This window comes from Leopardus geoffroyi, chromosome E2 (assembly GCF_018350155.1).
Source record: "Leopardus geoffroyi isolate Oge1 chromosome E2, O.geoffroyi_Oge1_pat1.0, whole genome shotgun sequence".
NCBI classification, from domain to species: Eukaryota; Metazoa; Chordata; class Mammalia; order Carnivora; family Felidae; genus Leopardus; species Leopardus geoffroyi.
The window spans coordinates 4469045-4494946 of NC_059335.1; the positions used below are offsets into that span (position 1 = coordinate 4469045).

The 25902-nt window shown below is 42.7% G+C and overlaps 1 protein-coding gene across 1 annotated transcript; it reads left to right on the forward strand.

Annotated features, from left to right (window-relative positions):
- The first annotated feature begins 1129 nt into the window (after positions 1-1129).
- Positions 1130-17373, forward strand: LOC123578640 (vomeronasal type-1 receptor 2-like). Its single transcript, XM_045441645.1, has 2 exons — positions 1130-2070; positions 16700-17373. Exons 1-2 carry the CDS (start codon positions 1135-1137, stop codon positions 16787-16789), a joined length of 1026 nt encoding a protein of 341 aa, XP_045297601.1. The 5' UTR covers positions 1130-1134; the 3' UTR covers positions 16790-17373.
- Positions 17374-25902: the final 8529 nt, after the last annotated feature.

A 25902-nucleotide genomic window follows, 5' to 3' on the forward strand; every position in this document is an offset into this window, starting at 1 on the left:
TCGAACTCCCAGACCGCGAGATCGTGACCTGGCTGAAGTCGGACGCTTAACCGACTGCGCCACCCAGGTGCCCCTCAATTAGTTTTTCTAATGTAATAAAGTTATAGTCGCCTATACTCTAATGAGTATTAAATTACTTTCTACCCTAACGTGTTTTGTCACTTACAGTAATATCATGTTCTATGATTTAGGGCACACTATAATTTTGTGCAATAATTTCTGTGATTACTGCCATTGCACTTAGTCCCTGACAAAAAATGAAGTTTTTCCTCTTAATGTCTTTATATTTTTCCATGTTCAATAAATCCAATCAATCAGTCAATATTTTTTTAAAAAGGGGATGCCTGGGTGGCTCAGTTGGTTAAGCATCCAACTTTGCCTCAGGTCATGATCTCACTGTTCATGAGTTTGAGCCCTGCATCAGGCTCTGCACTCTCAGCACTGAGCCTGCTTCAGATCCTCTGTCTCCCTGTCTCTCTGCCCCTCCCTCACTCTTGCATTGTCTCTCTCTCAAAAATAAATAAATGAACATTAAAAATAAATAAATAAATCCAATCAAAATGTGGAAAATCATTCAATGCATCTACTCTCATTAAGAGTACTGAATTTTCATTCAAGTGTTAGAATATAAAATAAATACATAACCAAATGGCAAATTATTACAACAAAGTTTATACAAAACAATTTCTTTAATGTTTATATATTTATTTTGAAAAGGGGGGTGCAGAGAGGGAGAGAGAGAATTCCAAGCAGGCTCCGTACTGTCAGTGCAGAGCCCAACATAGAGCTTAGTCTCATGAACCACAAGATTATGACCTGAGCCAAAATCAAATGTTGGATGCTTAACTGACTGAGCCACCCAGGCACCCTTAAAACAAAGTAAATTTAAAATGTGACTGTACTTAACTACAACTACAAAATAATGTGGAGATATTATAGATGGCATAATGTTAAAAAACAAAATGAGGTAGCTGTGAGAGTGTGGTATGATATTAAGTACCAGTGTCACTGTAATGAGGCTTCCTTGGTTTGATCCCTCACTACAACTTCCCCATACCTAAATTCCCCTTGTCTGTAAAAGGAGAATAATTTTAGTTTCTAGCTCACAAATTTGTGAGTATTAAATATTAGGCTATGCGAAGCATTAATAACAGTGGCTCATGCAGGTGGTCTGGTAAGATACAAATCAAACTTGGTAAATCTCTCCACAAGAAAATACATTACAGACGTGGATTTTTTGGAGGAATAACTGGACATGGAGATTTGGGGATTTCTGTTTCCATGAAAAATGTAGCCCACAACTCATGTTTTTACAGAAAAGCTCTGCGTGTGCATTTTGATGTCAAATTCTTGGAAAATGACAGAATGGCCTTCGCGGATTTGAAATTTGCAATGATCTTCCTGTTCCAGATAGTCGTTGGAGTTTGGGGAAATTTCTCGCTCTTATATCATTCTGTGACCCTTGCCTTCAGTGGATGCAAACCAAGGTCAACCGATTTAATTCTCAGGCACCTGACTGTAGCCAACTCCTTGGTCCTTCTCTCCAGAGGAATCCCAAGGACAATGGCAGCTTTTGGGTTAAGACATTTCCTCAATTATTTTGGATGCAAACTTGTTTTATACATTCACAGAGTGGCCAGGGGTGTGACCATTGGCACCATCTGTCTCCTGAGTGTCTTCCAGGCCATCACCATCAGCCCCAGAAACTCCAGGTGGGCGGAGCTTAAAGCCAAAGCCCTGAAGTACATCGGGTCCTTCAATACCCTCTGCTGGGTCCTCCACATGCTGGTAAATTTTATTTTTCCAGTGTTTGCGACTGGCAGATGGAGTAACAAAACCATCACAATGATGTTCTGTCCTATTCCACTTCACGACAAAGTCTCAGACTCCACGTATACAGCATTGATAGCCTTTCATGACGTTTTATGTTTGGGGCTCATGTCCTGGGCCAGCGGCTCAATGGTGTTCATCCTGAACAGGCACAGGCAGCGGGTCCAACACATTCATAGGACCAAGGCCTCCCCAAGATCCTCCCCCGAGACCAGAGCCATCCACACCATCCTTGTTCTGGTAAGCGCCTTTGTATCTTTGTACACCCTCTCCTTGGTGTTTTATGTTTATCTGGCTCTTTGTGATAATCCCAATTGGTGGGTGGTGACCACCTCTATACTAATCACCACAGGATTCCCGACCGTCAGTCCCTTTGTTCTCATGAGCCGTAATCCCACTGTGTACAGGCTCTGCTCTTTCTGCTGTGGAAGAAAGACAGAATTCCCTGATCTCATCAGAAAAATATAAAATGGTTTGTTTGGGGCTGTGTTTAGTCATTGATGAAATCCTCTCACCCAAACCCTCAAGCACAATTATAAACCAGTGTCATCGTAGATAGACTAGTAAATAAGACAGTGATTCTGTCCTAATAATAAGAAGTAAATGTTAGTAGTGGTAGTAAATAAAGTGTTATGTACTTACTTACATAAGTGCAGTTCATCAAAAACTGCTGTGGAGAAATTCAGAGTCTGTGCAATGGTAAAATAGTCGTGAAGGTATGTGAGATACTGAAAATGTTTTTGAGTGTCAGTTTCAATCTGATGTATTAAATTTTCCTAAAACTTAACTGGGCATGGAACTATAAGGACAGTTCCCTAAAAAAGGAATTGCATGTGGGGTGATCCATCCAGAAGGAAGAGAGGCCTGGATGTTAATGCCAATGGCCGGGTGTGAAGCAGGAGAAACGTTACATTTCAGCTCTTGCAGAAATTAAAAGCCTTGTTTTAAATTTTGTCCCTCACCTCCTAAGGTAAATGGTGGTTTGAAACACAGTCGTGGCGGGGCGCCTGGGTGGCTCAGTCGGTTAAGCGGCCGACTTCGGCTCAGGTCATGATCTCGCGGTCCGTGAGTTCGAGCCCCGTGTCGGGCTCTGTGCTGACAGCTCAGATCCTGGAGCCTGTTTCAGATTCTGTATCTCCCTCTCTCTGACCCTCCCCTGTTCATGCTCTGTCTCTCTCTGTCTCAAAAATAAATAAACGTTAAAAAAATTAAAAAAAAAAACAAACCACAGTCGTGGTTATGGTGTAGATTAGCATATGAAAATGTTTTCAGGTAAACAGTGGAAGAATGAGCAATAGGGTAGAGACAGAAAGATGTTAACGGCTGAAGTTTAAAAGAACAGCAGGTGGGAAGCAACAATTAAATAGAGATTTGGTACATGGGGAAAATAAAGGCATTTCTAGGGTCTGTAGAAGGAAGATTGCCCTGTAAAACCTTGATGCCAATTGGCTGTGTTGACAAGAACAAGGTTTCAAGATGGACTCCTGAATTTTCAACCCGAAGAAACACATTTGTGGAGGAATTTTCTATGAAGCTTGAAGAAATAGAGGAGGCAAAAGATATCCTGGTTAAGGATGAATTTTATTTTTGAAATCACAAAGGGCATTAAAATACCTTCAAGGAAAAAATGGCTATGGTCTCAAACATGGGAAATATTGTAATGTAGCTATCTGTAATTATAAGCTGCAAAGTTTTAAAGTAAATGTTCTATTTTAAAATAATTTTAGGGATGCCTGGGTGGCTCAGTCAGTTAAGCGTCCAACCTTGGCTCAGGTCATGATCTCACGGTCCATGAGTTGGAGGTCCGTGAGTTCGAGCCCTGCGTCAGGCTCTGTGCTGACAGCTTGGAACCTGGAGCCTGCTTCAGATTCTGTGTCTCCTTCTCTCTCTGATCCTCCCCTGTTCATGCTCTGTCTCTCTCTGTCTCAAAAATAAATAAACGTTAAAAAATTTTTTTTTAATAATTTTACATTTGTAGGGGCTCGGCTGGCTTAGTTGGTAGAGCGTGTGCCTCTTGATCTTGGGGTCGAGAGCTCAAGCCCCATGTTGGGCACAGAGCTTACTCTAAAAAAAAAAAAAAAAAAAAGTATTTATTTATTTATTTATTTATTTATTTATTTTCATTAGAGAAGTTTTTTAGGTTCATTTATTTTTGAAAGAGAGAGAGGGAGAGAAACAGTGCCTGAGTGGGGGAGGGGCAGAGAGAGGGAGACACAGAATCCAAAGCAGGCTCCAGGCTCTGAGCTGTCAGCACAGAACCCGATGCGGGGCTCGAATTCATGAACAATGAGATCATGACCCAAGACGAAGTCAGACACTTAACTGACTGAGCCACCCAGGGCCCCCCTAATTTATTTATTTATTTACTTTTAGATTTGCAGAAAAGTTGAGAAGATAATACAGAGATGTCTCAAATGCCTTCTATCCAGTCTCCTGTAATGTTACCATTGGATGTTACCGTGGTGCATTTGGTCTTTTTTCTCTTCCAAAGTCCAGTGTGGAATATCACAGTAGACTTTGTCATTGTGTCTCCCCAGTCTTCTCTATGACACTCTCTGAGTCTTTCCTTGGTTTTCAGGACCTTGACAGGTGTGAGAAATACTGGCAAGGCACTATTTTTTAATATATAGTTTATTTGTTTATTTTGAGAGGGAGAGGGAGGGCATGTGCGTGTGAGCAGGGGAGGGGCAGAGAGAGAAGGAGAGAGAGAAAATCCTTTTTCTTTTTTTAAACATTTTTTAACATTTATTTATTTTTGAGAGACAGATTATGAGCAGGAGAGAGGCAGAGAAAGAGGGAGACACAGAATTTGAAGCAGGCTCCAGGCTCTGAGCTGTCAGCACAGAGCCCAATGCAAGGTTCCAACCCACGAAATGTGAGATCGTGACCTGAGCCGAGGTTGGACACTTAACCGACTGAGCCACCCAGGCGCCCCAGGAGAGAGAGAATCCTAAGCAGACTGTGCACTATCAATGTAGAGCCTAACTCAGGGCTTGAACTCATGGAGCCCTCACAAATGGTGAGATCATGACCTGAGCTGAAGTCAAGAATCAGATGCTTAACTGACAGGCACCCCATGAATCTATTGTTTTCTTTTTAGAATTTTTTAATTTTTAAAAATTAATTTTAATGTTTATTTATTTTTTAGAGAGAGAGAGAGACAGAGTGGGAGCAGGGGAGGGGGAGAGAGAGAGGGTGACACAGAATGTGAAGCAGGCTCCAGGCTCCGAGCTGTCAGCACAGAGCCCAATGCGGGGCTTGAAACCATGAACCATGAGATCATGACCTGAGCCGAATTCGGACACCTAACCAACTGAGCCACCCAGGCACCCCTCTGTTTTTTTGTTTTTTGTTTTTTAAATGGGGAGTGTGTGGCTTGCAGATTTCAAAAATGGATATTTCTAATTTTGGAAATATTTTCATATAATTCTCTTTACATTATGAAACTGTAATTCCTGAATCTAGGATTCAGGATCCTGAATCTAGGATTCTACACTTTTAAAAGCAGTAGGGTTAATTTGACCTTATAGATATTGAACTTTGTGCTACAAAATAAAGATATTTTCAGCTCACATGAGCACCAAAATACCTACCATATATTAGATCACAAGGGAGAAAATATATACATATATCCTATGTTAGTATATATATATGTTTTTGTGTATATGTATATATAAATATATATATACATGGTATTCATATAAATGTAATCATGTGTATATACACACGTATATACATACACACATATACGTATGCATATAATTGTTTCCTATCACTCAATAGTATTGCAGTATTATTCATAAAGGAATTTAAAAATAATGCTGATTTCAATAATGGCAAAATGCTTTAATCTTAAAATCTATGCTAATTGTTTCACTGTTTAAAATTATGTAGAACCTATTTTCCATTTCTCTAGTTTAATTCTTGTAATTTATATCCATGAAAAAATCTAATTGCATATAATTTTTAAAAAGTTTGACTTTGGGGCGCCTGGGTGGCGCAGTCGGTTAAGAGGCCGACTTCAGCCAGGTCACGATCTCGCGGTCCGGGAGTTCGAGCCCCGCGTCGGGCTCTGGGCTGATGGCTCAGAGCCTGGAGCCTGTTTCCGATTCTGTGTCTCCCTCTCTCTCTGCCCCTCCCCCGTTCATGCTCTGTCTCTCTCTGTCCCAAAAATAAATAAACGTTGAAAAAAAAAATAAATAAAAAATAAAAAAATAAAAAGTTTGACTTTAACAGGAGCAATTCCTGTGTTTCATATGGTAATTGATATACATATATAGGTTTAGAATTACCTTCTTATTGTGTGCTCTACATTGAATCTAGTCTATTGTCTTGTTTTTCTATCTTTTTTAAAAAATTTATTTATTTTCGAGAGAGAGAGAGAGAGAAAGAGAGAGACAGAGAGTGAGTGAGGGAGGGGCAGAGAGAGAGGGAGATACAGAATCCGAAGCAGGCTCCAGGCTCCAACACGGGGCTTGAACTCACGAGTTGTGAGATCATGACCTGAGCCAACGTTGGACACTTAACAGACTCAGCTGCCTAGGCGCCCCGTCTTGTTTTTCTATCTTAACTCTTCTACATTTCTTTCTTTCTTTCTTTTTTTAAGATTTTATTTTTAAGTAATTTCTACATCCAACCTGGGACTTGAACTCACAACTCTGAGATCAAGAGTCACATGCTCCACCTACTGAGTCACGCAGGTACTTCTCCCAGACCCGTTTTTTAGAATTTGTGATACCTATGAAAAAACAAAGACATGCGCACAGGTCCTAAGTACGCAGCAAATTTAAGAAATTCCAGAATCTGCATATACTTCTGTATGTAACTCCCAGATAAAGATACAGAAAATTGTTAACACTCAGAAGTCCCTGGTTCCCCTTCTCAGTCACCACCCCAAGGGTGAACACTATTCTAGCCTCTAAAAACACAGATCAGTTTCTTCTGTGTTTCATTTTATATAAATGGTACGGTACAGCATGAACTCTTTTCTATTTATCTTTTTTTATTCAATATGGGTGTTTGTGAATTTATCTATACCATTGCATGGACCTTGCATTGCCATTATTGTGTAGTATTCCATTGTGTGAACATTAAACTATTGATTTAATTATTCTGTGGGGCGCCTGGGTGGCTCAGTCGGTTGAGCATCCGACTTTGGCTCAGGTCGTGATCTTGCAGTTTGTGAGTTTGAGCCCCACATCAGCCTCTGGGCTGACAGTTCAGAGCCTGCTTTGGATCCTCTGTCCCTCTCACCTTGCCCCTCCCTGGCTTGCACTCTCCCCCAAATAAGTAAATATTAAAAAAGTAATTATTCTACCGTTTATGGGCAAGTGAGTTGTTTTCAGCTTGTGGCTGTTAGAAATAGTGCTGGTATGTAAATCCTAGAACTTGTGTTTTGGTGAGACATTGATACACGTATGAATCTATATTCAGTATATAGTAGTAGGAATAGTAGTGGAATCTTTGGGTCATAGATTTTCATCTTTTCATTTCTCTTAGACACTGCCAAATATTTGTGGACCAGGGTTCCAATCAAATGGGACACTGTGGACTGAACCAAGCCTTGGGGGCTTGGGTTCTGGGTGAAACAATTTGCTAACTCAAGTTCGCCTTCCCTGAACTAGGAAGCCAATTAGAATGAGAGCTTGATGCAGAGGGAGGAGCTCAGAACCGAGAGAATTTATCTACAGCCCTCGAAAATGGTCAGGAAGAGAGAGAGGTCAGAGGGTTCGCAGGGACCCATGCCTGTGTTTCTCATTGTCCCCAAAGCTGTCAGAACTTTCCTATGGTCCTATTACTGCCATCTGTACTGTTAAAAAACAAAATTCAGCGGCACCTGGGTGACTCAGTTGGTTTAAGCTTCTCTCTCTCTTTTTTTCATGTTTATTTGTTTTTGAGATGGCACACGAGTGGTGGAGGGGCAGAGAGAGGGAGACACAATCCGAAGCAGGCTCCAGGCTCCGAGCTGTCAGCACAGAGCCCAATGTGAGGCTGGAACCCATAAACCATGAGATCATGACCTGAACTGAAGTCAGACGCTTAACTGACTGAGCCACCCAGGCGCCCCGTGTCTGACTCTTGCTTTCGCTTAAGTCATGATCTCACGGTTCATGAGTTCAAGCCCTGCATCGGGCTCTGTGCTGGTAGCATGGGGCCCGCTTGGGATTTGCTCTCTCCCCTGCCCCTCTCTTTCTGTCCCTCCCTTGCTCATGCGAGTACACACGCGCTCTCTCTCTCAAAATTAATTAAAAAAAACACAATTCAACAATTCAAACACAATTTAAAAGATATTATTTTATGGTACGTGAATTGGGCATCATCCCATCCAGCAAATAGAAAGGAGCACTGAGGATCTGTACAAAATAAAAGACTTCTAGGCAGGAGAGAGCAGGACAAGGAAGTTGTACAAACACAGAGTGGATTGGTGTGTCAAGGCCACCTTTCTTTAAGTAACGGTAGGGGTCTGTGAGGCAGATTACTTCACTAGTGCCAAACAAGTGATTCCACACTGACGGGTTTCAGATCCCATTGCTGGGAGAGGCTGAAACTGCAATTAAGTTAGGGATTAAGTCTTGGTTTGGGAATGTGGGGCTGAGCATAAGTGACCCCAGTTTGGTCCTCTTGTCTCTTTTTTCACAACAGGTACCCATGTCACCATCTTGTTCTCTGTGATGCTGCAGAGGGAGGGGACATAAGGTACAGGGGGGTCTGGAAGCACCAAGTCTGCAGGTTACTTTCATGGATGGAGCAAAGCCCGTGGTCCTGATTACTCTCTAGACATGAGGAGCTGTAAGATAAAGAAGGCAGCAGGGATCTTAGGGTGAAGAGCCAAAGGAGAATGAAATCTCCCTAGCATCCTGGGCAGACCCCGTGGTAGCCTCACACAGTCCCTTGAATCCCTCCCAAATACTTGTCCAAGGGAAAGTGTAATATTGCTGCAGCACCTGACTCTGTGCATTAAAATACGTCGCAGTCCCTTAGAAAAAAATAACTCAAATTCGAGTGATCGGGTTTGGGAAGGAAGCTCCCATAACAGTATAGACAGAATCCTATGGATGCACTCAACATCCTGTTACTGTTCCTGCTTTAGAATTAGAGTAGATGTTGATGGGTTGCACTATATATTTCCCTGTCTTACAAGTTTTAGAGGGAAGTATTCTCATTAGAGAGACGTGCAAGGAGAGAAGTGTTGGTAAGACCAATCTTCTGCCACATGCCAGTGATGGACACAGCGGAATTTAGTATGGGTGCCTCCATCCTTTGAGAGGCAAATTTTTCACTGTTTAGATGATCTTCTCTTTGTTGGTAGTTCTGGAGGTTCAGTCAATACCCTGTCTAGGATGTTATCACATCCCTGCCAGTAGAGTAGCCGGTAAAACATGGCAAAATTGGGGCGCCTGGGTGGCGCGGTCGGTTAAGTGTCCGACTTCAGCCAGGTCACGATCTCGCGGTCCGTGAGTTCGAGCCCCGCGTTGGGCTCTGGGCTGATGGCTCAGAGCCTGGAGCCTGTTTCTGATCCTGTGTCTCCCTCTCTCTCTGCCCCTCCCCCGTTCATGCTCTGTCTCTCTCTGTCCCAAAAATAAATAAACGTTGAAGAAGTAAAAAAAAAAAAAAAAAAAAAAAAGTCTTGGTTACCAATTAAAGGTTATTGGGACTAAGTAAAAATCTACAGTGTTTGAACGTTCCTGCAGTAAAGGAAAAAATCTATTTTCTCTTTGGTACCCTGCTCCGGTCTGAATATTTGTGTCCCACCTGATTTTATATGGTAAAACCTAACTCCCACCTTGATGACATGAAGAGGTGAAGCCTTTAGGAGGTGAGTAGGTCATGAGGGCAGAGACCTCATGAGTGGGGTTAGTACCCTTATAAAAAATGGCCTAGGGAAGCTCCCTTGCCCCTCCATCATTTGAGTACCTAGCCAGAAAATTCTGTCTATAAACCAGAAAATGGGTTCTCACCAGACACCGAATCTGCCGGTGTCTTGATCTCGGACTTCCCGGCCTCTACCCCTATGACAAAAAAAAAAAAAAAAAAAAAAAAAAAAAAAAAGCCTGTTGTTGATAAACCACCCAGTCTCTGGCATTCCGTTTTAGCAGCTGAAATAGACGAAGACAAAAATTGGTAATGAGAATTGAGGTACACCTGTGAAACATCCCTAAACCTGTGGCATGGGAACAGCATGATGGATGGGGGCTGGAAGACTGTGGGAGAGCAGGGTAGAAAAAGCCTGCATCAGCACAAAAGGACCAGGAAGGGCGATTCTGGTGACAGCTCAGAAGAGAAGGGGAGACTGTAGAGGGGACCTTAGTCTTCTTGAGAACACCTCAGTGGAAATACAGACAGCAGAGGCAGTTCTGGCAGGGTCCCAGACAGACATGAGGAACGCTTTATTTTTTATTTATTTATTTTTTTTATGTGTTTGTTTTCTCTTGTTAATCTGTGTTTTCTTTTTTTTTAATTTTTTTAACGTTTTTTTTTTAATTTATTTTTGAGACAGAGAGAGACAGAGCATGAACGGGGGAGGGGCAGAGAGAGAGGGAGACACAGAATCGGAAGCAGGCTCCAGGCTCTGAGCCATCAGCCCAGAGCCCGACGCGGGGCTTGAACTCACGGACCGCGAGATCGTGACCTGAGCTGAAGTCGGACGCTCAACCGACTGAGCCACCCAGGCGCCCCGAGGAACGCTTTATTGGAAGCTGGAGGAGAGGTGTTGCTGTTACAATATGGAAAGCACTTGGCTGAATTGTGTTCCTGATCTGGTGTTTTGTACAGGGTAGACCTTGTGAGCGATGGAATTGGATCTTTGGCCGAGGAAAGGTGTAAGCAAAGTGTCAAAACAATAGTCTGTTTCCTCCTGGCTGCTTCTAGTAGAACGAGAGAAGAGAGAAATGATGTAAATATGGAATTGTCAATCCAGTCTTGGGGAAAGCAGTTTGCCCCATGTCCTCCCTTCTTTTATGGGTCCAAGAAGAGTTATTTTTAATCTATTCAGTTTTTACCTTTTGTTAGAATGAAATGACAAATTTCAAGATCCTTGTATGTGGAACTGGAAACCACAAATCCCCATTCTAAAGCCTGTCAAATTTGCAATTAGGTGGCATTAAGTATACTCACATTTTAAAAAAAAATTTTTTTTATTTTATTTTTTTTTTCCAACGTTTATTTATTTTTGGGACAGAGAGAGACAGAGCGTGAACGGGGGAGGGGCAGAGAGAGAGGGAGACACAGAATCGGAAACAGGCTCCAGGCTCTGAGCCATCAGCCCAGAGCCCGACGCGGGGCTCGAACTCACGGACAGCGAGATCGTGACCTGGCTGAAGTCGGACACTTAACCGACTGCGCCACCCAGGCGCCCCCCAAAAAAATTTTTAATGTTTATTTTTATTTTTGAGAGAGAGAGAGAGAAACAGAGACAGAGTGCAAGCAGGGGAGGGGCAGAGAGAAAGGGAGACACAGAATCCGAAGCAGGCTCTAGGCTCTGAGCTGTCAGCACAGAGCCCAACGTGGGGCTTGAACTCACAAACAGTGAGATCATGACCTGGGCTAAAGTTGGCCGCTTAACTGACTGAGCCACCCAGGTGCGGAGACAAGAGACCCAGAATAGCCAACGCAGTATGGAAGGAGAAGAACAAAGTTGGAGGCCTGACACTGTGTGGCTTCAAGACTTATAAAGCTGGAGTAATCAACACAAGGCTATGTTAGTGGAAGAACAGCCCGGTAGAGGAACGCACTTACTGTGATGAGTACCCAGGGATGTATGGAAGTGTTGAATATTGTACACCTGAAACTAACGTAACACTGTATGTTAACTAACTGGAACTAAAATAAAAACTTAAAAAAGAATAGACCGACAGATCAATGGAACAGAATAGAGAACCTAGAAAGAGACCCCTCGTAAATGCAGTCAACTCATCTTTCACAATGAAGCAAAGAAAATACCAGTGGAGGAAAGATGGTCTTTTGAGCAAACGGTGTTGAAAGAACTGGGTATCTGCGTGAAGGAAAATGAATCTAGAAACTGACCTTACACCCTTCACAAAAACAAATTCAACAGGGCACCTGGGTGGTTCAGTTGGCTAAGCATCTGACTCTTGGTTTCAGCTCAGGTCATGATCTTATAGTTTGTGAGTTCGAGCCCCGTGTCCTGCTGGCTCCAAGCACTGACAGCTTGGAGGCTGCTTAGGATACTCTCTCCCTCCCCCTCTGCCCCTCCCCTACTTGCTCTCTCTCTTTCTTTCTCAAAATAAATAAACAACAACAACAATCGCAAAACCAAAATTAACTCAAAATGGACACAGATCTAAATGTAGAGTGAAAAATAACAAAACTGCATACATAACTGGAGAAAACCTTGATAACCTTGGATATATAATGAATGCTTTTTAAGTAAAACACTAGAGACAATGCATGAATGAAATTATTTATTTATTAATATTTATGTATTTTGGGGAGAGCACAAGTGGGGGAGGGAGAGAAAGAGGGGAACAGAGGATCCAAAGCAGGCTCTGCACTGACAGTCTGACAGCAGCCAGCTCGAGGTGGGGCTCGAACTCACAAACTGTGAGATCATGACCTGAGCGGAAGACAGACACTCAACTGACTGAGCTACCGAGGCACCCCAATTTATAAGCTAAACTTCATTAAAACGAAACACTTCTGGGGCACCTGGGCAGCTCATTCAGTTGAGTGTCTGACTCTTGGTTTTGGCTCAGGTCATGATCTCGAGGTTCATGAAGTCAAGCCCCACTTCAGGTTCTGTGTTGACAGCATAGAGACTGTTTGGGATTCTCAGTCTCTCTCTGTCTCTCTGCCCCTGCCTCTGCTCTCTTTCTCTCAAAATAAATAAAAAAATTTTTAAAAATAAGTATCTTGGGATATACTATGAGATACTCATAAATCACCTCATTTAATCTGGAAACTCCCATTTCTTCTCAGTTAAACCTTGCTTGTAGTTTGCTTTGGCTAATAAAGGATTCCTTCTCTGTTGGCCAGACATACTGGCTTTTGCAAGTGAAGGGTTTTTTTGTTTTGTTTTTTTAATGTATATTTGTTTTTGAGAAAGAGACAGAGCATGAGTGGCAGAGGGGCAGAGAGAGAGAGGGAGACACAGAATCTGAAGAAGGCTCCAGGCTCTGAGCTGTCAACATAGAGCCTGACATGGGGCTCCAACCCACAAACTGTGAGATCATGACCTGAGCTGGAGTCAGACGCTTAACCCACTGAGCCACCCAGGTGCCCCATCCCACAAGTGAAGGTTTTAATCAGGTCTTGGTCTTGTAAGTTTCCGTTGTATTCCGCACTCATGTCAGAGACCTCCTCTTCTTTTTTTTTTTTTTCAACATTTATTTATTTTTGGGACAGAGAGAGACAGAGCATGAACGGGGGAGGGGCAGAGAGAGAGGGAGACACAGAATCAGAAACAGGCTCCAGGCTCGGAGCCATCAGCCCAGAGCCCGACGCGGGGCTCGAACTCACGGACCGCGAGATCGTGACCTGGCTGAAGTCAGACGCTTAACCGACTGCGCCACCCAGGCGCCCCAAGAGACCTCCTCTTCTTTATCACTTCTCCTTTGCTGTGGAAAACAAAAACAAGAATTGATAGTTAATATAAGCTTAAGACTGTAAAATATAGCTCAGCACAAAGGATAAATGAAACAAAAACTTTCAAAGAAACACAAGACTCAGAAACAATAGCTGTTTTAGTTCTATCAATGTGTGTCTCCAGAGTGTGTTTATTAGACCAAAAAAAAAAAAAAATCATCATCCAGAAATAGATGTATAAGTTTCAAGCAATTAAAAATATTTCTTTATTTTTGGGAATGCAAGCTGGTGCAGCCACTCTGGAAAACAGTATGGAGGTTCCTCAAAAAACTAAAAATAGAACTACCCTAGACCCAGCAATTGCACTACTAAGCATTTATCCACAGGATACAGCTGTGCTGTTTCGAAGGGACACATGCACCCCCATGTCTACAGCAGCACTATCAACAATAGCCAGAGTATGGAAAGAGCCCAAATGTCCATCGATGGATGAATGGATAAAGAAGGTGTGGCCTATATATACAACGGAGTATTACTGGGCAATCAAAAAGAATGAAATCTTGCCATTTGCAATTATGTGGATGGAACTGGAGGGTATTATGCTAAGTGAAATTAGTCAGAGAAAGACAAAAATCATATGGCTTCACTCATATGAGGACTTTAAGAGACAAAAAAGGTGAATATAAGGGAAAGAAAACAAAAATAATATAAAAACAGGGAGGGGGAAAAAACAGAAGAGACATAAATATGGAGAACAAACTGAGGGTTATGAGAGGGGTTGTGGGAGGGGGGATGGGCTAAATGGGTCAGGGGCACTAAGGAATCTACTCCTGAAATCATTGTTGCACTATATGCTAACTAATTTGGATGTAAATTTTAAAAAATAAAAAATAAAATTAAAAAAAATTCTTTATTTCAATGACAATGAAAATTTTCGACACCATCCCTTTTTAATATATTTTAAATTTTTTAATTAATTTATTTTTTAAAAGGTTTATTTATTTATTTGGAGAGGGAGAGAGTGCACAAGCAGGGGAAGGGCAGAGAGAAAGTGGGAGAGAGAGAGAATCCCAAGCAGGCTCTGAGCTCCACACTGGGCCTGATGTGGGGCTCAATCTCATGATAGTGAGATCATGACCTCAGCCAAAATCAAAAGTTGGATGCTTAACCAACTAAGCCACATAGGCCCATATATATTTTTTAATTTTTGAAGAATATTTTATTTTTTATGTCATCTCTACCCCCAATGTGGGGCTGGAAGTCACGATCTCCAGATCAAGAATTGCATGCTCTGCCAAGTGAGACAGCCAGCCATTTTTAATCTTTAAAAATTTAACTATTAGTGTCTTTTATCTCTTTTTAATTGATCAATTCTGTATTGGTACCTTCTTAAATTTTTTCCAATACTTTACTCAGTTTCAAAACCTGTTACGAACATTATTTTAGGGTTGTCCTCTATAGTCGTATGCTCCACTTAGACAAATTCAAGGTCAGATAATCTGGGGTAATGCTCAGGTTCTACAATTACTGACAGTTTGCCAAGATATTCTTTTGAGTCATGAAGAATAATACCACTATTGCTCTCATAGATCATTTTTGTGATTTTATGGCTTAATTTATGAAAAGCTGTTAGAACGATATCTAGTACGTAGTACATGTTCAAGAAGGATGGTTGTTTCCATTCTTGATATTAGAACTTGTAATTTCCAGGACACCTGACTGGCTCAGTTGGTAGAGTGTGCGACTCTTCAGCTCAGGGTTGTGAGTTCAAGCTCCATGTTGGGCGTGGAGCCTACTTTAAAAGAAAAAAAAAGGGGGACACCTGGGTGGCTTGGTTGAGTGGTCTGACTTCAGCTCACGTCATGATCTTGCATTTGTGGGTTCCAGCGCTTGTTGGGCTCAGTGCTGACAGGTCAGAACCTGGAGCCTGCTTTGAATTCTGTGTTTTCCTCTCTTTCTGCCTGTACCCCTGCTCACGCTGTCTCTCAAAAAATAAAATAAAACGTTAAAAAAAAAAAGAACTTGTAATTTTCACAGTACCCTTTCAGTTCAAAGTCATCCATGATTCTTTGATCTCTTTGTTATTCAAAAGTGTGGCTCTTGGACCAGAAGTAGAAATGTGGAGGGGCACCTGGTTGCCTCAGTGGAGCATGTGACTCTTGATTTGAGTGTGCTGAGTTCAAGCCCCATGTTGGGTGTAGAGATTACTTCAATAAAATTTAAAAAAATGTGGAAACTCAAGAACCACCTCAAAATTTGTGAATCAGAATAGAAGTATTAACAAGGTCTCCAGTTCATTGTTATACATATAACATTGGAGAAGTACACTTCTAACTCCTCATGACTTTCTCACTTGAGAATCATACACACTTTTCATGCACTCAAAATGTATATGTCTGTGTTGGTGCCTTAATTTTATAGTTTATGTTTCATAAAAATATAGTATCTACAGTATTTCTGTGGATCTTATATCATCTTTCCTCAGAGTTAGAAACTATAATAGAGAGTAATACTAAGTTAAATTCTCTTTTTTGTTTTTAAGTTTGTTTATTTATTTTTTTTAATTTTTTTTTAACGTTTATTTTATTTTTGGGACAGAGAGAGACAAAGCATGAACGGGGGAGGGGCAGAGAGAGAGGGAGACACAGAATCGGAAACAGGCTCCAGGCTCTGAGCCATCAGCCCAGAGCCCGACATGGGGCTCGAACTCACGGACCGCGAGATCGTGACCTGGCTGAAGTCGGACGCTTAACCGACTGCGCCACCCAGGCGCCCCATAAGTTTGTTTATTTTTGAGAGGGAGAGAGAGAGAGTGCACACAAGGAAGGGGCAGAGAGAGAGAGAGAGAGAGAGAGAGAGAGAATCCCAAGCAGGCTCCACACCAGCAGTGCAGAGCCTGATGCAGGGCTCAAACCCACGAACTGTGAGATCATGACCTGAGCCAAAGTTGGCCGCTTAACTGACTGAGCCATCCAGGCGCCCCTATTGTTGTCCGCCTCTTAAAGTCCAGTGTTTTGTTTTGTTTTGTTTTGTTTTGTTTTGTTTTGTTTTGTTTTTTACTCACTAGTTTTTTACCTTTTTTTTTTTTTTTTTAACTCATTAGTACTCAAAAGTGGAACTCAGGGTATGAAAATTTTAAATGTTCTTCTAACGTACTAAAGATGCTGTCAGAAAACAGTATTTTGGGGAATCACTTTTGAGAACCTTCTACAACATCCTCTCTTCTCTCCTGAGCAAAATACTGGATTGGAAATCGGAGAATCCCCAGCAAGAGTCATGAGAGTCACGTTTTGTTTTTGTTTGTTTGTTTGCTTCTTTGTTTTCTTAGAAACAGGACTTGCTGTCTCTAAGCCAGACCTGGTCATCTTTTTGGAGCAAAAGCAGGAGCCCTGGAATGGGAAGAGAAAGGAGACAGTAGCCACACACCCAGGTAGCTGGGCATGAATGAAGTGAATGATGGAGGTGAGGTCCAAGGTCAGGGAGAAAGCCCCACCTTAAAATGTGGTTTGAGCAGCTTTGCCTCAGTAACATGATTTTTGAGAACAGTAAGTTCATGTCTCTTGCTGTCACAGAGGGACATCTGCCCAACACTTATTGTGCTTGCATATATAGTTTTTTAAGGATTCTCCTTCAGCTTTAGAGTCTTTCATCACATGCACAGTGAGGACCAGCGTCTCCCTGTGGGCCATGAGAGATTACATGATCTGGCTGCTCTTTGTTGCTCCTGGGTGTCTGGGCGAAGTCTGCATATTTCTGAGGAACACTCTGCTAAGCCTCGTCTTATGTCCTTTTTCTCTTTCATGTTGGAAGCGTGTGAAGCGATATCGAGATAATACATTTATGTTGTATTCAGAATTTTGATGGTTAGATTTTCTTATTCTTGTTTTGCAATTCCCTAACAACGTGTTTCCTTGTTTTGTGGAAGGATCCCTAGCCTTAGAGAATTGCGCTTTAGGTTTTTACATATATATTAAGATTTTGGATCACCAATTTGGTATCCTTAAAGACAATGTTGGGGGGGGGGCGCCTGGGTGGCTCAGTCGGTTAAGCGTCCGACTTCAGCCCGGGTCACGATCTCGCGGTCCGTGAGTTCGAGCCCCGCGTCGGGCTCTGGGCTGATGGCTCGGAGCCTGGAGCCTGCTTCCGATTCTGTGTCTCCCTCTCTCTCTCTGCCCCTCCCCTGTTCATGCTCTGTCTCTCTCTGTCTCAAAGATAAATAAACGTTAAAAAAAAATTAAAAAAAAAAAAGACAACGTGGGGATTAATTCAAATGTGTATCAGTCCTCTGTCTATTGCAAACAAAGCTATGTGTGTGTCTGCCTGTGTAAGTATTATCCCTACTGTGTTCATGACTTATCTTGCCTATTTCCCTTCTTGGTTAATGGTCAAAGGTTGCTTTATTTATCCCGTTTAGGTGAGTAATCATGAAAATTGTCTTTTTTTTTCCTTTAAATGTTTATTTTTTTTTTAATTTTAAAAATGTTTGTTTGTTTATTTATTTATTTATTTATTTATTTATTTATTTATTTATGAGAGAGAGAGAGAGAGTGCAAGCAGGGGTGGGCAATGAGAGAGAGGGAGACTTCAAATCCAAAGCGGGCTCTAGGCTCTGAGCTATTAGCACAGAGCTTGCCTGACACAGGGCTTGAACTCACCAACCATGAGATCGTGACCTGAGTCGAACTTGGATGCTTAACCAACTGAGCCACCCAAGTGCCCCAAATGTTTATTTATTTTTGAGAGAGAGAGAGAGAGAGAACATGTATGTGAACAGGGGAGGGATTGAGGGAGGGGGAGAGAGAATCCCAAGCAAGCTCTGTGCTGTCAGCGCAGAGCCTGTCGGGCTCCATTCCCCTGAACCATGAGATCATGACCTGAGCTAAGAATTGGATGCTTAACAGACTGAGCCACCCAGGTGCCCGGAAACCCAATACCTGTTAAACAACCACTTCCTGGGGTGCCTGGGTGGCTCAGTTGGCTAAGCATTCAACTTTAGCTCAGGTCATGGTCTCATGGTTCCTGAGTTCAAGCCCCACATTGGGCTTTCTGCGGTCAGCACAGAGGCCCCCTTCAGATCCTCTGTTCCCAGTCTCTCTCTGCCCCTCCCCTGCTCACCCTCTCTTTCTTAAACATTAAAAAACCAACCAACCGGGGCGCCTGGGTGGCTCAGTCGGTTTAGCGGCCGACTTCGGCCCAGGTCATGATCTCGCGGTCCGGGAGTTCGAGCCCCGCGTCAGGCTCTGGGCTGATGGCTCAGAGCCTGGAGCCTGTTTCCGATTCTGTGTCTCCCTCTCTCTCTGACCCTCCCCTGTTCATGCTCTGTCTCTCTCTGTCCCAAAAATAAAATAAAAAAACGTTGAAAAAAAAAATTAAAAAAAAAAAATAAAAAAAATAAAAATAAATGTCCAACTGCAGCCCAGGTCATGATCTCACATTTCATGGGTTCCAGTCCCACATCATCTGTGCTGACAGCTCGGAGCCTGGAGCCTGCTTCGGATTCTGTGTCTCCCTGTCTGTCTCCCCCCTCCCCATTCCCACTCTGTCTCTCTCTCGCTCTCTCAAAAGTAAATAAACATTAAAAAAAAAAGGAAAAAAAATAAAAGCACTAAATTTTTACCCACCTCCCCATGTTTTATGTATATGACTTCATACTTTACATCTTGGAGAAGTTTCCTAAAGATTCTGAGCTTAGTAAATAAACTTCCTTCCCTTACACCTTAGTTGCTCTTCAAACTGTTCCTACCATGCTGCTTCGGCAGGACTGTTTGTTGTTTTGCCCGCCGGCTGTCCCAGAGCCCAGCCTGCCAATGTTTAAAGTTCCCAGTGTTAAGCCCCACTGACTGTAACAAGTTGTGATGTTATGCCCGTCTGGTTTTCAAAGCCAGACGTCAGGGGACTCATCTTCTGTTCCTCTCCTTCCTTCCTCTATGTGTGTGGTCTTCCTCCCTTTTGTTGTTGATCTGGCTGGCTAGTTTGGTTACCCACCGCCCAGGACTCCACCCTTCCTACCCTTTTTTTTTTTTTTTTTTTAATGTTTATTTATTTTTGAGAGAGAGAGAGTGAGTGTGAGCTGGGGGGGAAGAGGGTCAGAGAGAGGGAGGGAGACAGAATCCCAAGCAGTGCTCCAACCCACAAGCCATGAAATCATGTCCTGAGCTGACGTCAGATGCTTAACCGACTGAGCCACCCAGGCACCTGCATTCCTACCTTTTTTGATGTGGCCTCTTCTCTACAATTAATTAATTGTAGAGTCTGCTGTAACAGTTTTAGGATTGTTTTCTGGATTTGACACTGATGTGACTGTCATCTAGGTGTGTCTGTGGGATGAGGTGAGCCTAGGATTTTCCTCTGTCTTCCCATGTTCTCCATATATGGCCATTACTATACTGATATGGTTTCCTTCCAGTTCTAATTTGTGGAGTGTGTGTGTGGTTTTTTTTGTATCATTAAATGATGTCGAATATTGTCAAATTCCTTTTCTGTACTCATTGATATGATCACGTGGGTTTTCTTTTTTTTTTACCTTAATTGTTAAGTCTTAGATTTCTTAAAAAAAAATTTTTTTTTAAATGTTTATTTATTTTTGAGAGAAAGAGAGAGAGGGAGAGATAGAGAGGGAGGTAAGGACAGAGAGAGAGGGAGACACAGAATCTGAAGCAGGCTCCACGTGGGGTTCGAACTCATGAACCATGAGATCATGACCTGAGCTGAAGTTGGATGCTTAACTGACTAAGCCACCCAGGGGCCCCTTAAGTCTTAGATTTCTTAATGTCCCTACATCAACACACCCCTTGACTTCCAAAAAGAATTTCCACATGTTTGTGGTGTACAATTTCAAAATGTGCTTTTGAATTCAGTCTGTTATATATTTTTTGAGAACTTTTGCATCCATATTCATCGTGAGTAGTAGTCTGTAATTTTCTTTGTAGTGTCTTTGTTTGGCTTTGGTATCGACCGATACTAGCCTTATAAAATTACACTCCACTTCCGGAAGTCTTTGATGAGAGGTGACATCATTTACTTATTATTTATTGTTATTATTACTTACTGTTTGCTTGACTTATCTAGTGAATTCATCTGGCTCAGGACTTTTCTTTGTTGGAAGTTTTTTTTTTTTAATTACTTTTTCAATCTTCCTAGTAGATGTAGATCTGTTGTGATTTTTTGTTTGTTTTAATTTCGTCAAGACAGAGTCCAGGATAGGTTGTATCTTTCTAGAAATGTTTACATACTTTTTTAATATCCATTTGTTGACATATAATTGTTCATCTTCCCTCAAAATTATTTTATTTCTATGGCATCATTTATAGCGTGTCTGTTTTTACTTTTGATTTTAGGTGAGTCTTCTCTCATTTATTCTTAATCTAGATAAGGGTGTGTCAATTTTGATCTTTAAAAAAAAACTCTTTGGGGCGCCTGGGTGGCGCAGTCGGTTAAGCGTCCGACTTCAGCCAGGTCACGATCTCGCGGTCCGTGAGTTCGAGCCCCGCATCGGGCTCTGGGCTGATGGCTCGGAGCCTGGAGCCTGTTTCCGATTCTGTGTCTCCCTCTCTCTCTGCCCCTCCCCCATTCATGCTCGGTCTCTCTCTGTCCCAAAAATAAATAAATGTTGAAAAATAAAATAAAATAAAAACTCTTTTATTGCTATTTTGCTATTTTTGCCATACCCCATTTTATTTTTTTTTTCTGCTGTATTTTAAAATTATGTTCTTCCTGCTAATTTTGGACTTAGATTGTTCTTATTTTTCTACTTCCTTGAGATAAAAGTTTATGTTGTTCACTTGAGATATCTTTTGATGTAAGCATATGTCATTTAATTTTTTAAACTTTTTATTAAATTTTTTTTTTAATGTTTATTTTTGAGAGAGACAGAGTATGAGCGGGGCAGAGGCAGAGAAAAAGGGAGTCACAGAATCCAAAGCAGGCTCCAGGCTCTGAGCTGTCAGCACAGAGTCCGACGCGGGGTTCGAACTCACAGACTGTGAGATCATGACCTGAGCTGAAGTCAGACGCTCCACCAACTGAGCCACCCAGACACCCCATCATATGTTACTTTAAACTTCACCCTTATTATTACTTTCTCTGAATCCCATAAGTTTTGGTTTATTGTGTTTCATTTCAAGCATCTCAACATATTTTTTGATTTCTTATTTATTTTTATTTATATTCCATTTTATTTATTTTTATTTCTTATTTATTTATTTTTAGAGGGAGAGCGTGCATCTGGCACATGTACATGAAGCAGGGGAGGGGCAGAGAGAGGAGGGGAGAGAGAATCTCAAGCCGGCTCCACACCCAGCGTGATCCCTCCACCCTGGGATCATGACCTGAGCTGAAATCAAAAGTTAGATGTTCAACTAACTGAGCCACCTAGGTGCCCCTCCTTTTTTACTTCTTTTTCAACCCATTGATTGGGCAAGAATGTGTTGTTCAGGTTCCACATATTTGGGGAGTTTCTAGATTTCCATCTGCTCTTGATTTTTGGATTCATTCAACTGTGGCCATAAAAGAGAAGTATATGATTTCAATCTTCTTAAATGTGTTAATACTTGCTTTGTAGGCGGCTCTTTCTTTAAAAAAAAAAAAATTTTTTTTTTTAACTTTTATTTTTTGAGTGGCAGAGACAGAGTATGAGTGGGAGAGGGGCAGAGAGAGAGGCAGTCACAGATTCTGAAGCAGGCTCCAGGCTCCAAGCTGTCAGCACAGAACCCGATGTAGGGCTCAAACTCACAAACCTCGAGATCGTGACCTGAGCCAAAGTCGGATGCTGAACGAACCAACTGAGCCACCCAGACGCCCCTGTAGGCAGCTCTTTTCTGCCTTCGGGTCCTGTTCCCATAAAATCACCTTTTTGCACCAAAAACAAACAAACAAACAAACAAACAAACAAACACTAACTTGTTTTGTGAACAACAGGTTAGCTATACTGGAGAATGTTGTTCCATGTCTGATTGAGGACTTGATGTATTCTAGTGTAGTTTAGTGGCGTCCTCGGTTTATGTCTGTTATAGCTAATTGTTGTATATTACGGTTCAAGTCCTCTCCTTATTGAACTTCTTTTTTTTTTCTGTCCAATAGAAATTGGGACAGTGACTTCTCCGACACGATGTGAGGGCTCAGAGCACAAAACGAACACGTCTTACGTGTGCATCCACTGGTGATCCAGAAATTAATTTTCATGGTGGGGGGGATTTCCCTGCACATCAAGGAATAACCTCAGACACTTTCCCTTGGTTCCTTAGTCACCTATGAACACCTTTTTGGTGGGAAGGAGCAAGTGTCCCATTTCTTCGGAGCTGAGTGACTCAGTCTCTCACGCCAACTGACAACCTAGAAATTGCCCCAAAGCCTGGGTAAAGAGAGCTGGCAGTTACAGTGAAAGCCAGTTTAAATCCCAAGCCAGTTAAAGAGGGTAGTAACCCCAAGCGGTTGTCTAGGTTCCCAGGTTCTAGCGTGGGAAACTGAGGAGTGAGACCCGTGCGTGCTCCCAGGGCCCACCACTCCCCCTTTGGGTTCCCAAGGGGACTGCACACTATGGCGTGTCAGAGCAGGCAGAAGTAATTCAGAGCAGAGTGGGCAGCAGTAAGAACAGGTTCCCAGACCAGTTCTTCCAGTTACCCTTCTTCCCTGGAGAATAGACACATTAAAGCACGGAGACAGAAATTACGTCGGCATTAAATCGACTCTCTTTCCCAAAGGAGGAATTTACCAGCACCACCCCCCCCCCCCAAAAGCCACACTGTGCCGCGAAGACTCAATTTCGGGGTATCTCCGTTCCTCAGACTGTCCCTTCGTGGTCGCCACGATGATGCAGGTAGGCTGGGTCCAAGGACCCGCGAAGGGGTCCCGCAGCACCAGCCAGAAGGATGTCTGGCTAAGCACAGGTTAGAAATCAAACCCGAGCCAGTAGGAGGGGAGACCAGAGTTTATTGAACGTACGGAGAGAGGAGGTACCGACGGTATTTATAAGCCTCAGAAAGGAAAGGAGAGAGAGAGGGAGAGAGAGAGAGAGAGAGAGAGAGAGAGAGACTTGCCTTTGCTTGGGGCCTGGGAATTTTTTTGAGGATTGTGGTCTGGTTTACGTGTCCTCTTTGGCATCCGGGAACTGGTTAGAACAAAACACAAGGGCACAGATGTCTAGCTTTGGCGGTCTCGAATACGCACGTGATGACTTCCTCTGGTCATTCTACCTGGTCCTTCCTTAGGTGTTATCCACTGTGCTGCGGGACTCCAAAGAAATCATTAGCTCCTTGCCCCCTACAAGAAGGACGTACACTATTTGCGTTATGAGGCATGCGTAAACTTGGGCGTGCAGGTCCTGGCAAAAAATAGAATCAGGAAAAGGAGCAAAAAGCAGATTTTTATGGGGCCCTTCAGGTTTCCTATCTGAGCACTACTTTTTCTATGTCATTCACCAGAAGTCTGTCCTGTGGCCACTCTAAGCAAAAATATGTGCCTATACCACGAGTGGACACATGAGAACATCGCTGGTACTCTTTCGTAGCATCTGACACAATGGCCATCACCCGTTGTCCTGTAACAAACTTGTTACAAAGAGACCCTGTGATTTAGAATATGCTTTACCCAGATGCACGAGAATTTCATCATGTATACACATAATGGCTTATTTTTTTGCAGTGGGCAGGGAGAGCCATAGAACACTGCAATTATGTTATGATCTTGTAAAAATTATCGGTGTGGAGGAATAATATTCTTTTACCATTCATAATTATGCTAGCTGGCCAATAGATTTATTGTCTCTTTGACCATAAATCTGTGAGAAATAGACACGATAAAGAAAACTTGGGGCACCTGGGTGGCTCAGTGGTTTAAGCGTCTGACTTTGGCTCAGGTCATGATGTCGCAGTTTGTGAGTTCCAGCCCTGCATCTGGCTCTGTGCTGACAGCTCAGAGCCTGGGGCCTGTTCAGATTCTGTGTCTCTCTATCTGCCCCTCCCCCACTCACACTCTGTTTCTCTCTCTCTCTAAAAAATAAATAAACATTAAAAAAAAAAAAAAAAAAAAGAGGGGCGCCTGGGTGGCTCAGTCGGTTGAGCGTCCGACTTTGGCTCAGGTCATGATCTCGCGGTACGTGAGTTTGAGCCCCGCATCCGGCTCTGTGCTGACAGCTCAGAGCCTGGAGCCTACTTCAGTTCTGTGTCTCCTTCTCTCTCTGCCCCTCCCCCACTTGTGCCCTGTCTCCCTCTGTCTCTCAAAAATAAATAAATGTGAAAAAAAGAAAAAAGAAAACTAATGTCTGGGCCTTCAGTTAGTAAGGGAATTCTCAAGAGAATTTGGGCTGGAGAAGTAGATTAGTGAAAAGTAACAAGATTTGTTTATACAGACTTCTCAGCTCTAAATTCTTTACCCCTGGTGATAAGAATGTCTCTATCTCTTGGAACTGGGTGGGCACCTTTCCCATAGGAGACTGATTTCTTGCTTTCTGGAGACTGATGTTGGGTCGGGGGGGGGGGGGGGGTCAGAATGTTGTTTTTGCATTTGCTGTTTCATAAATCACTTTTAATTCAAAACAGTATGCCAAAGGAGTACATTTTAGGGCACCCTTGTCCCTTACACAAAGTTAGGAAGACAGACACCCCCTAGGCAGGAAGATCAGAAGCCTAGAGAGCTCTCCCTCCAGGCCCCACTCAGATGCCTTCTCTTCTGAAGCTTTGTCTAGGCCTGGCCCCACCCTCATCTTTCCCCTTACTGAACAGATTAGAGGAGGTAGAGAGTTTTGGTTTGCAGTTCCTCCTGCATTATAAGCAGCAAGAGTTAGGGGTCCCCAGCAAGAGAAAGGGGAGTCTTTTTTTTTTTTTTTTTAAGTCCCCAGCTATTTTCTGTGATCTGTGCCTCACAGGCTCTATTTGCTCTAGCATACTTCGTGCAAAACTTCCTAGGCGGTGTCAGAATTACAGAGCAATGCAAAAACTCGGTAGTTGAGGATTTTAAGGGAACAAAGGGAAGACAGAAAGTACCAGTCTCTAGCCTTACCATATCAGAGACGATAAATCAGTGGCACATATTTCCAGTGCTGTTCGAAAAGTAAGCAAGGACCTGTATTCCTTTCCTGAGATAAGGGGCCCAAGGCCCCGTTCACTTTGCACTGGGTCTGCAAGCATACTCACTCAGCTCATCACCCCTTCCCCTGGTCTGAGGGTGACCTGGGCTTCATTATAATGTTAAAGTCTCCGCCCTAGGAGACCAGGCTTCAGGAACCTAACATAGGATGCACGTATAGGCATGTTTTCTAAGCATACTTGTGCAACCTCTGCCTGCCTTTACATGGCATGACGCAACTCCTCACTCTTACTATTTATCCTAACCCTGAGTAAAAGGAACCCACTCACCCCTGCCCAGGGAGTCACTGCGTTGGGAGTTATTCCCAGTGATCTTTTAATTTGCTGCCAATAAAGTTTCCTCTGTGTGACGACTCCCCCTGGTGTAGGCTGTACTCTACTTGTGACCACCAAGGAGCAAACTCCCCTTCATTCGGTTATAACAGCTCGGTTGTAGGTGCTCTACCGATAC